The sequence below is a fragment of the Durio zibethinus genome, chromosome 18, assembly GCF_047325235.1.
Source record: "Durio zibethinus cultivar Kanyao isolate XHJ-2024 chromosome 18, ASM4732523v1, whole genome shotgun sequence".
Lineage (NCBI taxonomy): Eukaryota > Viridiplantae > Streptophyta > Magnoliopsida > Malvales > Malvaceae > Durio > Durio zibethinus.
This window is the reverse complement of record NC_143179.1, coordinates 12,871,626-12,886,785: the sequence shown is the minus strand read 5'-3', so window position 1 is coordinate 12,886,785 and position 15,160 is coordinate 12,871,626. Positions and strand designations below refer to the sequence as shown.

At 30.2% G+C, this 15,160-nt stretch overlaps 1 protein-coding gene across 2 annotated transcripts; it reads left to right on the top strand.

Moving 5' to 3' along the window:
* Positions 1 to 9,238: 9,238 nt before the first annotated feature.
* Positions 9,239 to 14,347, top strand: LOC111300570 (cyclic nucleotide-gated ion channel 2-like). Of its 2 annotated transcripts, none has more exons than XM_022896204.2 (8): positions 9,239 to 9,475; positions 9,700 to 10,330; positions 11,936 to 12,151; positions 12,244 to 12,560; positions 12,932 to 13,043; positions 13,140 to 13,376; positions 13,473 to 13,559; positions 13,690 to 14,347. In XM_022896204.2, exons 1-8 carry the CDS (start codon positions 9,450 to 9,452, stop codon positions 14,176 to 14,178), a joined length of 2,115 nt encoding a protein of 704 aa, XP_022751939.1. In that variant the 5' UTR covers positions 9,239 to 9,449; the 3' UTR covers positions 14,179 to 14,347. The 2 variants fall into 2 exon arrangements, with proteins under 2 accessions (XP_022751939.1, XP_022751940.1); XM_022896205.2 differs by having other exon boundaries at positions 9,323 to 9,475; positions 13,473 to 13,526.
* Positions 14,348 to 15,160: the final 813 nt, after the last annotated feature.

Here is a 15,160-nt window from a genome sequence, read left to right as displayed (position 1 = left end):
CAGCTATTATATATGTTAAATTATTTTCTTGCTTATATATATATATATATATTATTCATTTGCAATTCCTCAAGGCTCTCAAGTTCAACTTCATGGTGGGTAGGGGACCATAAGGAGAAGAAGGGCTTTGATACATCCACTTCAAGTAAAATTTTCTGATCTCCATCATTTAAAAGATAAAGCTCCAATTCATCTCGAACAACTTTTACTACTCTTGATTCACGGTAAACGTAACCACCTTATATATAGTCCACCTCCATCGAGAAGAAAGATCGATAGGAACCACAAATTTGTTATTAGTTTCTTAAAATTTTTTATATTAAATTATTAGTAATTATTTTGGCATTGTTTTATACATATATATATATATATATATATGTATATGAATATGCACAAACGTATGTGTTGAAAAACTTTTTAAAATTAATTGTGTGATGCTTTGTTAGAGTATTGATTTAGAGATTTAAATACAAAGCATGGATTCTATTGCTAGCTCATGGAATTAAGTTGCATTTGTTCTTAATTCATTTTGCTACCTTTTGTTTTAGATACGAAAGTAAATAATATTATTTAAAATTAAAAAGAACAAAATTGTTAATTTCAATGAATGATAAAACGTATGCTTTTGCTTTTATATGCACCAATTAAACATTTGTTAATTATTAATAAAAATATTTTGATTTCTTTATTATTATTATTATTATTAGGAAATTTAAAGGGAGAGTGAGATTCAAATCTTACATATACTTCAACACTCTTACTTAGAGATATGAACTGTTGGATCAAATTTGATTTTCTTAAAAAAAAATAGAAATATTTTCCATAATAAATGATATATCCAATACAACTTTTCCACTATGAACATTTTAAGAAAAATGCTATGCAAAGATTTAAATAGGGTTAAACTATTCGAACACCAAAAATATTTGTCTCTTTGTCATTATTTCTTATTGGACAGTATTTGTTGGCAAGTTTAGTACTATGTAGCAAATTATGATCCAACTATATATAAAACAAGAAGGAATTAAAGAAACTGAAAAAAAAAAAGAAATCTTTGTACTATGAAAACAATGCTCAACCACAAACAACAACCCTCCAATTTGCAATATGGAGCCCATGGCCTTGGGTTTGAGGACCATTTTTTTCAAGCTGTGTTGCCATTGAGGAGAGCAATGAATAATGTATAGATACGTAAATGTCAAGTGATTAATTACTGGTCTTCTTCGAAAGCGGGAAAACATAGAATTTTTTGAATGTTTTCTCTTGCTATATATATATATTTTTTTTCCTTTCTAATAATTTTGACTGGATTAAACAATAATAATCTTTACTCAGCTATTCACCGACCCCTGTTTTCAACAGTTCCATGTATATAACAAAAATATTAAAAAATTTTCATAGGTCCACCTTGTCAGTTTTATCTTGGTTTCTACTTAATATTATATTTGATGTGTAAACAATCATATGTGTCCGGACTCAATCGGGTCGATTTTATTTTTGTTATTATATTACAGTATAATGTAGTATATTATAGTATATTATATTGTTTTATTTTATTATATTGTTATTTATTGTAGTCTATTATTATTATTATTATTATTATTATTATTATTATTATTATTATTATTATTATTATTATTATCTTTCCTTTTCTCCCCAATTTGTGATTGAATGAGGAAATTGGAATCTGTAATTAGCCAAATCGTAGGAATCCAATCTGCATAGTCAACCAAAATCAAATTAAAGGATTTTCTATTCAATCCAAAACAATTAACAATAATTTAGGTAAAAATCATGTTTAGATAGAACCTAGATTTAAACCTGGATTGATTTTGTTCGATCCTTAAAAACTCTTATAAAAATGATTATAAATTGGACAAAGGACCAAAGGAACAGGCAGGGGGGCTAATTGGAGGAGAGGAAAGTTTTGGAAAAGATTCTGGGTGTAAGTTTTTGTTGCTAGGATTTTTAGGTTTAGATTTAAGGAATTTTGGATTTAGATTTCTAGATTTGATTTGAGGTTTTTAAGTTGGGATTTAGGTTTCTAGGGTTAAGATTAAATTTCTGGAAGGGTTATGAGGAAATTTGAAAAAATTTAGAAAATTTTGGATTTTTTTGAAAAAATTTGGGTTTTCAAGTTGAAGGTTTGAATTTTTCGGTGAAGTTTCAGGTAAGGTTTGGATTTTTCGATGGGATTTTAATGACTTTTCCAAAAATCGGTGGCCAAACCCAGTTTTCAGTGGTGTTCTTGTGTGGGTTTTAGAGAGAAGGGAAAGAGAATCACTACAACAGAATGGCATATTAGTGGCAATTTTGTAGCGATTTTTCACTTACAAACATCGCTAGCTTCCATGCTTTTATAAAACTTTAAGCATTTATTATCCAAACACCACTAAATTTCAAATAACGGTATTGTTACTTATAAATGCCACCCAAGACTTGATATTAGAGGCATTTTTTGACTAAAATGCTTTGAATATTTTTTATTAAAAGTTTCAGTGAATAGTTAAGGTATTTTTTGGCAGACAATGTCTTCACTAATCACGTCGTAAAAAATTAAAAAATCGTATGAGATTAATGAAGACGTTGTCTACAAGAAATGCCTTTAATATTTAGACTAACAATTTCTCCAAGCTTATTAAATTTATTTTCTGTAAAAATTCTTTCAATATTAAGCTTATCAAATTGTTTGGATCGTAGGATATTTACCATAAGGTTGTTGGTTCGATCCATCCTTTAGCTTCTTTTTGGGTTTATGCACAGATTATTTGTTATTGATTATTCTAGGCGTTTTCTTGGCAAAAACGCATTCATTAATTATTTAAAAAAAAATATGGAGTCGATTCTTGAAGGCATTTTTGGTCGAACTTGCTTTTTATAATCCAATCAGTAATTTTTTTTTTATTTTTAAAGGCGATTTTGTAAGAAACGCTTTCAATATTTCATAGACAAAACTTGGATGGGATGGTTGAAGGTATTTTTGGCTCGAAAACGCCTTTAATATTTCCAACGATAAATTTTAATGGTCGGATTATTGAAGGTGGCTATATCCAAAAATGCCTTTATAAACATTTAGTTGGGATTATTGAAGGCGTTACCCGTAGGAAAATGCCCTTAATAATCCATTCGATTAATTTTCAGTTGGTATTATTGAAGGCATTTTGTTATCAAAATGCCTTTAATATTCCAGATAATAATTTTTTGGGGGATTATTGAAGGTGATTTTGATAAAAAATGCTTTCAATATTTTTAGTTAGGGGTGATTGAAGGCGTTTTCTTACTAAAAACGTCTTCATTAATCGCATCAGAAAAACATAATTGATACTTTATTTGTGAAGTCAATTGACAAATTCACAGGAGAAAGCAAAAGAAAAAATGGCTGTTGAGATTGAAGTAGCATCTGAAGGTTCTCTCAACATGCAAGAAATGAAAATTCAAATATTCATAGAAGTTATTGAAAAAGAAAGGCATGGATGGGTTTGAGGCCTTGGATTGGATCTAACACCATCTGCTTACTATGGACATAACTCTCAGCAATTTACACTCTCAGCAAGTCAGTCTTCATGAGATATTTCAATATTGAGAGGGGAGTTACAAACTATACAACAACGTTTCAGCAAATAGAAGCAGAAAGAGAACGAGAGTGTGCCAAAATTGAAGAAAAACATGCTAGAATGGAGCTAGAGTATACAAAAATTTCAGTAGTTGCATGATCGATTTGATCATCTTATATATTTTGTGCAACAATAATTTTTAGAAAATGATCTTGGTGCTCCATCAACTTAGGTATTATATTTAGTAAATATTAAAATTTTTAAATAAAAATAAGCATACAATGAAGTGTTAAAAATTGTATGGTATTATTCAATATGTTGTTAAGCACGCTAGTGACCAAGGTGAAAATTTTTTTTTATCAATTGGCTGCCAGCAAAATGTATTTAGTTATCCATTTCATACATTTTAATTTTTTATTTGGTTAATGTATTTACAATATTTTAATGTTATTTTACTAATTATTAAACTTTGTATTAATTAGATGGATATTTAAATGTGAATGAGTTAATATTAATTTCAGTTTTTGAATTTAAGCTCTTTACTGAAAATAAAATTTATTATAAGAAATTTTTAATAAAAAATTTTTAAAAAAATATATTTTTACATAATGACGGCGTTTGCATTGGGCAATGCCGCTAAATGAATAATTTAGTGGCATTGTAGCATAAAAAGCCATTATAAGTAGCGACGCTATTTTCAGCAAATACCACTAGTTAGGTGACGTTTTTTTTTTATAGAAATGCCACTAAAGCAACGGCGTTTTTGTCATAACAGTGTCACTGAATTAGCGGTGCCTAAAAGATACAAATGCTACAAATATTGAAGTGTTTTCAGATTCAAACGCCTATAAAGTAGCGGTATTTTCTGTTACAAACGCTGTAAAATGTAATGACATTTTTCTCATAAAAATGTCATTGAAATAGTGGTGACTAAAAGATACAAACATTACTAATATTGAGCCATTTTCAGATTTAAATGCCTCTAAAATAGCGGCGTCTCAAAGATATAAACGTCACTAAAATGACAGTGCTTCAGATATAAATGCCACTAATATTGAGGCATTTTTTCAAAAATGTTGCTATTTACCACGACGCGTGTATAGGTGACACTCTCCGTGACGTTTTTTCACAAACGTTATAACCTTATAGTGGCGTTAATAAACGCCACTAAACGGTAAAAAAAATACCTCTAAAAATCAAAACTCCTATAATGAATCGACTTGGCTCTTATAGGGCGACAAAACGATATCATTTCTGAGTGCTTAAATTGCACGTAACCCAAATAAGATTTGTACATCACCCGTGATCCAACTTGACCTGATTGTAAGTTTTTTTTTCTATTTTTTTTATTTTATCTTTTTATATTTTAAGCTTTTATTTCATTTTTATTTATTTTATTTTGCTGTTTCTTTAGTAATTTATTATTAAATATTTTATAAAATTTTCTTGAATAAAAAAATAAATAATATATAAATAATAATAATAATAATAATAATAATAATAATAATATAAAAAATAAAAAGAAAATCTTTTCAAATAAATTCATGAATCCTACCAAAATATAAGAGAATTTTCATAGATTTAAATTTTATGGAATCCACCAAACTATTGAAAAATTTCATAAATAAATTTCAAAAAATAAAAATAATTTTTATCCTTCAAATTATTGGAGGATTGCTTCCTAAATTAAGTCTTACTAAACTATTAGAAGATTTAATAAACTTTTTCAAAAGAATAAAATTTTTATAAATATTTTCATATAAAATCTCATCAAACTAGTGACAGATTTACCTCAAAGTAAATCTTACCAAATTATCGGAAGACCTTACTAATTTTTTTGAATAAGATATAGTAATAAATCTAATGATTGAGCCTCTTCAGAGTGAGACACTAGTCTCAATAAATACTCCTGATGTGAGAGAATTATCTTAAATTGCTTCCAAACTTTAGGGTAATTTTAAGATTAATTCTCAATATTAAATATTTTGGTAAAGCATAAACAATTTTTAAGGCTTGAATAATTTAAAATTAGACTAGTATCATCTTTTGATGGGCGCTGTGAGGGTACTATAACTTTTCTCACACATAATTGTACTCTTATACCTAAAATCTAATTTTGTGAATCAAAATCTACTATTTAAAAATACCTAAGTCAATCTTGAGATTTTTCTTTAAATGAGACAGATTTGATCAAGTGACTAATCATACCTAAATAAAAAAGATTAGTGACAACTCTTCTAATCTATGTCTAGTGATAGGTTTATAGATCTGTACGTTATGATATGATGTAATGATGGTATATGATTTTTATACACTAATACTACCTCAAGTATAAAAAATTTGTAAATATAGTAAGATTTAAACTTAAAATTCATATTATTGCATCGTATATATATTAGCATAAAATTTGGAAGGGCATATTGAAACTTGTGTCAATTGATTCTATGGACACCATTTGTTCGGTCTCTTATCATTTCGATAATTTAATTATTATTATTATTATTATTATTATTATTATTATTATTATTATTATTTCTTTTGACACATTTTTCATATTTTTTTTCTTTTTGACATCTTTTGTTCATCTTCTATATAAAATCACAGTGTGTTTAATGCATCAAAAATTTGTTTACACTGCCTAACTTGGTAGCATAAAATTTGGTGACAAAAAATCACTAGACAAATTTTTATTTTTTTCACAAAGAATCCCACAAAAGTCCTAAAAAATCTGAGATATGATCGTCAAATAGTTCTATAAATAGAGCCAATCTCTGTAAGTAGAAGAGGGGAGAAAAACACAAAAAAAACTTAGGGGAATACTATAAAAAAAAAGGGAGAGAGTAAAAAATAAAGGGGATACAAGCAAAAAAAAAAAAAAAAACTCATCACAGTCCTCTCATCAAAGATGAACTAGTAGCAAAAAAAAAAACACAAAAAAAAATTTCAAAAACAAAAAAAAATCAAAAACATTTCTTGTGATCTAAGTGTTTAGGATTTTTTTTTTTTTTTGAAAAAACTAGTTTGGGAAAAGGGGATAAAAAGAATCAATTTAGGATTTTTTGAAAATTTTTGAAAAATTTTCTAAGTAGCCAGAATCTAGAAAACTTTAAAATTTTTAGCACCGTTGAAGATTCCAACCACAAGTGCATGAACCACAGGTGCACAATGACAATCGATTGAAATCTGAATTGCCAATGAAGAGGATAAATTTTTAAAAAGAAAGGCTCTGAAAGGTAGAGAGAGAAGAAAAGAAAAATAAAGAAAATAAAGATTTTGGCTTTTTATAAGTGCATTAAAATGATGTCGTTTTGGCGTTTTGACCTGTGCTTGACCCACGCAAGATCTGCGCGTCCACCTGAGTGCCAACTTGACCCATTTGATAGGTTTTTCTTTTTTTGTTTTAATTTTGATTTTATTTATTTTGTGTTGATTTTTGTGTTATTTTTTGTGTTTGTTTTTATTTTTTTAATGATATTATTGTTATTTTATGTTATTACTAGTAATAATTCTTTAAAAAAATAAATAAAATGAAAAATAGAATTAAAATAAAATATGGACCTAAAAAATATAATATGCATAAATCTTTAAAAAAATAATATTAATAATAGCTATTTAAGGAAAATAAAATTTTATTGCAAGCAAAAATATTATTTAAATTTCATCAAAGTGTTGAGATAATTTTAAAAATAATTTTTGCTAAAAAATGAAATTTTTGCTAAAAAATGAAATTTTTATTAAAAAATAATAATAAGGTAAATAAAATAAAAAAGAAATGATAAATTGTTTAAGTAAATCTTTTAAATATGATTTATAGAGAAAACTTAAAGATTTTGGTTTTCTTTAATTATTTTAAGTAAAAATAAATTTTTGGATTTCACCGTAGGGTTGGAATAATTCAAACTTATTTCTACTAGAATAAATATTTATTTAAACAATATAAAAAAATAAATAAAAACAATATAAAAAATAATAATGATAATGAATTGTTTGAATAAATGTTTTAAAAAATGAAAGCTTTTTAAGAATTGAAAGAGTTTGATTTTCTTTAATATAAGTAAAAATTTAATATTTTTAGATTTCACCAGTAAGTTGGGATAATTTAATTTTTTTTATATAATAAAAAAGATAAAAATAATAAACAAAAAATAATAACAAAAAATTAAAATAATCACAATAAGAATTAATTAATCAATTAATTAATTAAATCCCTTAATTATCATCAATAAAAAATAATTTTATTTAAGATCTTGTCAGAAAGTTGATATAATCCTAAAATTTGTTAAGATTTCGTCAAAAAGTCGAAATAATCCTAATATTTATTTAATAAATTTGGGAAACTCACCAAAGAGTCGATACATTTTTAAAATCTTTTTTTAATAAATAAATAAAACATTCTATGATGAAATTTCGAGAAATTTTGTAAGTGGTCAACTTTCCCGAAATATTTTTTAAATAAATATTTTTTATAAGTTCCACCAAAGCGTTGGAGAATCTATAGAATACAGTTGATAACAACAAAAGATGTTTTTTATAAATAAAATTTAGAAAATTAAATTTAAATATAAAGAAGTTTATATCATCAAAATTAAAGGTTATAGATGTTTAATTGGTACCGTTCTTCAAATGGATGACGTGAGGGTGATAATACCTTCTTCACTCATAACTGTTTTTCCAAACCTAACCTTGATTTTGTAAACTTAAACTTCTTTTAATAAATCTTAATTAATTTTAAAGATTGTTATTAAAAAAATGATATTTTTGGGTAATCAATTATACCTTACCAAAAAATTGATGACGATTCCATAAATTTTCATTAAGTCTAATGATTGAGTCTCTTCAGATGAAAAATTGTTATGACAGGTACCAGTGTCAAAACTTTGGGGAATTTACTTAGCTGATATAACAAAAAAAAAATGAAAAAAGAAAAAAAGAAGAGAAAACAAATGGCCCATTTTCATTTTTCCCATACTATAACCCTGTAGCCTATTTTATGAAAAGAAAAAGGAGTGATCTATGTAGTAAAATGTTATAATAAACCGAGCAAGATGTTAAATTTAGATTTTAACAGAAAGTTCCATTGTCCCTATCCAATATATACAGTGATCAATTTTTATAATATAACCTTTTTTTAGTTATATATATATATATATTAACCATCAATTTTAATAAATCTAAGGGATTGGATTAAACAAATTTTTTCTATTTTTAATTATCTCTCTAATCTCTTGAATTTATAAGAATTAATAGTTTAAAAAATATGGAAAACTAAAAAAGATTTACATTGTGTAAGTTAATCTTCCTTTTATATATATATATATATATATATATATATAAATTGATGAGATGGAAAAATTCTGGGTATGGAATAATTGCTAAAAGGGGTTGAAAGTGCATGCAAATTGGGGGGAATAAAGGGGAATTGCTGTTGTTGCATTATTGTAAGAGAAATCTATTATTGTATGGTTTGCAGTTTATAAATGAGCTTTAATTGTCATTAACGAGGGTGTGGTCATGGTTCATCATCTGGGTCACGTTTGACCTAATGGGGTGGAACCAATGGCTTGATTGGAACCTCTAACCCAACCACGTCTCACAGTCTCATAGGATATACCTTCACGTTGCGTGGCTAGGTTTGGCTTGATCTCTTCCCCTTACCGTCCCCCCTCCTTCATTTGCTATGTGACAGACCAATCCTCTCACTTAACCTTATGGTTTATTATAATCCCTCCAAATCACTTTATCGTATCCCTTCTCGCCTCCTTTCCTCATAACCTTAATTTCTCTCCTATTTATTCGTTTCCCTCTCTCTCTCTTTTCATTTCTCATACCCCCAAAATACTTTCCTTTTCCTTCCCCAAGCATTCCTTTCTCTCCCATGGTTACACTTTTCTCACCATGCCTTCTCAGTCCAACTTCTCCAGGTTCCCTCTTACATCTCTTTCCTTGCACAAAAACAAATGCTTGTAAAATGGTTTCATGTCATAACTAATACTAATAATTTTCAAATTCTATTTGCTTACTTAAAAAAAAAATGGAATTAGCGATAAGATATTATAAGTGATAGTATGATTTTAATGTGTTTTAGGCGTTTATTATATTCTTAACAAAAAGTCTAAGCCGTTGTTTTTATCTAAATTTGTAACAGGTGGATTGGACTTTGTCAGCTTCAAAACTCTCCCCACGAGAACTCTAACCATAGCGGCGACATCAACGAAGACAACCCAATTTCCAACGCCATAGAATGCTACGCTTGCACCCAAGTAGGGGTCCCAGTTTTCCACTCCACCAGCTGTGACCATTCTCGGCCGCCAGAATGGGAAGCCTTAGCAGGCTCATCCCTCGTTCCCATTCAGGCCCGAACAGGCCAGAAGAAGACTCAAGCTGCAACTCGGCAGCCTTCTGGCCCGGTCGGGCGCGTGCTTGATCCGAGAAGCAAGCGCGTGCAGAAATGGAACCGTGCGTTTCTGTTGGCTCGTGGCATGGCCTTAGCTATTGATCCTCTGTTTTTCTATGCTCTATCAATTGGCAGAGGTGGCTCTTCTTGTTTGCACATGGATGGTGGCCTTGTTGCCATTGTAACCGTCCTTCGCACGAGTGTCGACGCCGTACATTTGTTCCATCTGTGGCTTCAGTTGCGGCTGGCGTACGTGTCAAGGGAGTCCCTCGTCGTCGGTTGTGGCAAACTCGTGTGGGACGCACGTGCCATAGCTTCTCATTATGTTCGTTCCCTTCAAGGTTTCTGGTTTGATGCTTTTGTGATTCTCCCAGTTCCACAGGTTTGTTAAGTTACTTAACTTCTTTATTTTTAATAATAATTTTTTTATTTTGTTTGGTACATACTAATTTTTTAAATTTGAAAGAGATTTTAATAACAATCGCTATAAATTTAGATATCAATATTTATAATTATTTCTCTTCTTAATATTATTGTCATTGTGACTTCATTTATATAAAAGAATTTTAAATTTTTTTTTAATAAAATACCACATCATCAAATTTCCATATAAGCCACACCAAATATAGTCCTCATATATATATATTTATTAATTAATTTAGAAAATGAAATAAAATTTTAATTATGACTTATCAATATTGCAGGCTGATGTATAAATGATGCTTTGATTTTTAAAATTTTTTGAGTAAAATGTAACTGTCAAGATAGGTGCATAAATCATCATGCTGAAGATTGTCGGCAATTTTGGAATTTTCTCCTCTCATGGGTTATGCAAAATTGTAAGCTTAATTTGATTAATTTATGTAATTATTTTTTAAAAAGTAATATTTTATAAATTTAAATTTTATTTTTTATTTTTAAATTGCAGCTTTTTTTTTATCAAAATAAATTATTACATACTTACCCACCACATAATGTGACAAATTATTATATAGTCCATCCAAGGTTTTACAAATTTCTTATTTTTGGAATATATTATAGTTTTCCTTAATGTCGTTAAGTCTTTGATAATTTGTTAATAATTTTCTACAAGATTGGCAATGATTTTCTGACCCAATGGAAGGAAAAGGAATAGAATTTGCGACTTTAAATACAAGCTTTTAGGGCTGTTGAGGGATGATTTAGTTCAAAAATTTTGTAATCTGAGTGAATCCCAAAAAGTGAAGAATATTAAGTGGGTTGCACAAGCCCCACTATTTGACAATGTGTTTTGGCCTTTTTTGAATCTATTTTTCACTTTTTCTTGTTTGGGTTTCCGATAATATTGATCTTATAGTCAGTGGCTTTTTTCCCCAATTGAACGAGGAGATTGTTGACAATTACTTCGGTTGCTTCCATGGCAACTGGTTGGTGTTCATTTTTGCATCATTACCAAGAAGATTTCATGTTTCTTCCTTGTTGAATATTTTGTCCTGGAACATTTTACTTGCTCGTGTTTTGGCTTGAATTCATAACCTAATATTTCCTTTTCAATTAAAAGGCTAATTCTAGCATCATTTCTTTGAATAATTCCCAAGCTTGTAGAAGTGCAGTGAAAAGATTGTGCAGGATGTTCCATGGAGAATTGTAGTTTATTTAATTGGCAGATTTAAGCAGCGGTGGATTCATAAATTTTTTAGAGTGCACACTTATAATATATTTATCTGCTTACGAATTTATTAATTTTATTACGCAAATGGTATCTAGTAAAAAATTTTGGGGTTATCCAAAAAAAATTTTTTTCCTCTAATTTTTTTTTTTTTTGTTTTTCAATTTTTGGGGTATTCATGGACACCCTACTACCCCATTTAGATCTGCCTCTGGACTTAAGAAAACTGATGTTCTTGATTATATTTCCAAGATTTTTATATGCCATTTAATTTTTATTCTGATCCAATTGATTTACCATTTTTTTTTATTATATTTCTTCTTCCTATATCTTTTGCAGGCAGTATTCTGGTTAGTCGTACCAAAATTAATCAGAGAAGAGCAGGTCAAGCTTATAATGACAATACTGTTGTTAGTCTTCTTGTTCCAATACCTGCCAAAGGTTTACCACAGCATTTGCTTGATGAGAAGGATGCAAAAGGTCACAGGTTACATCTTTGGCACCATTTGGTGGGGTTTTGGCCTTAATCTCATTGCCTACTTCATAGCCTCTCATGTAAGTATTTCCATAAGTTGCATTTTCACACAAACTTTAACAAGGGTTTCTCTTCCTTTTTGCTGATTTTTGCATTCAATTTTGTTGTGCAGGTTGCCGGAGGCTTCTGGTATGTCCTTTCAATACAGCGCGTAGCCTCATGCCTCGGGCAACAGTGTGAGAGAAGTGAGAAGTGCAAACTCTCTTTGTCTTGCTCAGAGGAGGTGTGTTACCAGTTTCTATTTCCAGCTGAAGCAGTTGGAGATACTTGTGGTAGTAACTCAACAAAAGTTGTTGGAAAACCATTGTGCTTAGATGTTAATGGACCATTCAATTATGGGATTTATCAGTGGGCTCTTCCTGTTGTTTCTAGCAATTCTGTTGCTGTTAAGATCCTTTATCCCATATTTTGGGGCTTAATGACTCTCAGGTAAATGGCAAAAACTATTAATATCCTGATTTGTCTTTTCCTCTTGAATCCAGTTGGTCCACTTCCCTTTGATTTGTTTGTTTTAATAATTTCAACTAGTATTAGACATAACTGAACCTTCTATATCTTTTTTGGCACTCCAACACTTTACCAGTGGATCATATGGCTATATGATCAGTTTGCTTATACATGACATTTTCTAAAGCAGCAGAATTTTGGGGCAGGGTGTTGTAAGCCTGTATAACTGGCCCATCTTTGGCTTTAAATTTTAATCTTAACCTCTGATAAAACAACCCTTGGATCTAGAAAATTTCCACTGGCAACTTAATAACCATTTATTGGTATTTCTCACACCATATGTCAATTTGCAGCACCTTTGGAAACGATCTTGAACCGACAAGTCACTGGTTGGAAGTGATCTTCAGTATCTGCATTGTGCTTGCTGGATTGCTGCTCTTTACTTTATTGATTGGAAACATCCAGGTAAGTGAAAAGTCACATAACTATTTTTTATGGATTGTTGGATATGTTAAAGGTTCCATAGCCAACTTAACTGATAATGGATCCCTTGCGATCAAGGTTTTCTTGCATACTGTCATGGCAAAGAAGAGAAAAATGCAGCTGAGATGTCGAGACATGGAATGGTGGATGAAGCGTAGACAGTTACCATCCCGTTTGAGACAAAGAGTTCGCCACTTTGAACGCCAGAAATGGGCGACTTTGGGAGGAGAGGAAGAAATGGAATTGATCAAAGACTTGCCTGAAGGACTCCGCAGAGACATTAAGCGCTACCTTTGCCTTGACCTCATAAAAAAGGTACTAATATAAATGGTAATAGGACTTTAGAAATTGAACTATGATGTGAGGCTTTCTCCAATTAATCCAATTTCAATTGCAATTTCTTTCTCTCAGGTTCCTCTGTTCCACAACATGGATGACCTTATTCTCGATAACATCTCCGATCGAGTTAAGCCATTTGTCTTCTCTAAAGATGAAAAAGTAATAGCTTATGAAGTTTATGTTATCTCTACCTTGTTACATTAACGTCCCCTATCTCACATTGAGAAAATGTGAAAATATGATTTGATATACGTAAAGATCTAAACTTGATAATGTTCCCATGAAACAGATAATTAGAGAAGGAGATCCTGTGCAAAGAATGGTGTTTATAGTTCGTGGACGAATAAGGCGTAGCCAAAGCCTTGGCCAAGGCGTGGTTGCCACAAGTATAATTGAGTCAGGAGGCTTTCTGGGTGATGAGCTGCTCTCGTGGTGTCTTCGCCGCCCTTTTATAGACTGTCTTCCAGCCTCATCTGCAACATTTGTTTGTGTAGAATCAATTGAAGCATTTGGTCTTGACGCAAACCATCTCAAATACATCACAGATCACTTCAGATACAAATTTGCCAACGAGAGGCTTAAGAAAACAGCAAGATACTATTCATCCAATTGGCGAACATGGGCAGCTGTGAACATACAACTTGCCTGGCGGCGTTACAGAATGAGAACTAGAGGTTCAATGATTTCTGTTACAGGAAATGGAAACAGCAGCGACCGGCGGTTGCTACAATATGCTGCAATGTTCATGTCAATCAGGCCACATGACCATCTAGAATAAAAGCAGCTGCTGCGATACTTTGGTCATGCTGTACTGTCGTCTAATAAAGTCTTATTTCTCTTGGCAAAATATCACCGTGGAAATCATGGGACATGGTACTTGTTGTATAATAAGAGAATTGGAACTTCATTTTTCGGAAAATAAAAAAACAGTCAAAATTTTTCTGAAATTTTGTCTATATATTATAATTCATACAAATTTAGTTATCGTATTATTTTGATTTGATAATTTTAATCCAATATATATGTAAAATACATCACATCCATCATTTTATTAGGATAATGAAAATAAGCCCATATATTTAACCTTCGCATGCTGTTAGATAAAAACAATTGGAATTTTCAAGTTTAAACGGTCCAACGATAATGAAAATAGTACATCATTCTTGGTTCTCCTGACCTATAAAAGAAAAAAAGAGCATCTCTTCATATTGCACAACTTTCTCATCTGCACCAATCTAGACTGGAAAGAAGGCTTCCTCTAATTCCATCACTAGTTCACCCTTTCAACTTCTAACAATCTAGGGTGGACATATTTGCCAGAGCGAAATGTCTCGTACAAATAAAGGAATACCATTTTTCCATCAACTGACTCATGCCCTTCAAAGTGTGCCATTTTCTTCTCTTTTTTCTCAAGCATCATATTCCTTTTATCAGTGATGGTAGTCTTATAGCCTAAGCCCCATCTCTCTTTGTTCTCAATCATGCTTGATGTCTTATTGATTCCCTGTAAAGCTCTTTCCAAACCTTGTTCTACTTACCTACCTTTGCCAATAGTCAACTTGATCACCATATCTGTAGTTTTTAATAATTGAGAAACTAGTGTCTTCAACCCTTTTCTGACATAAATAACATTTGCTATTTCAAAAGCTCTAAATGAGCATTCGATTGCCTCTTCTGTAGCCTCGACATAAAGAGTAGTCAAGGTTTTGGTTACTAATAAGTCTTCCTCACCATCTAGACAAACTTGCTTCCCTTTAACA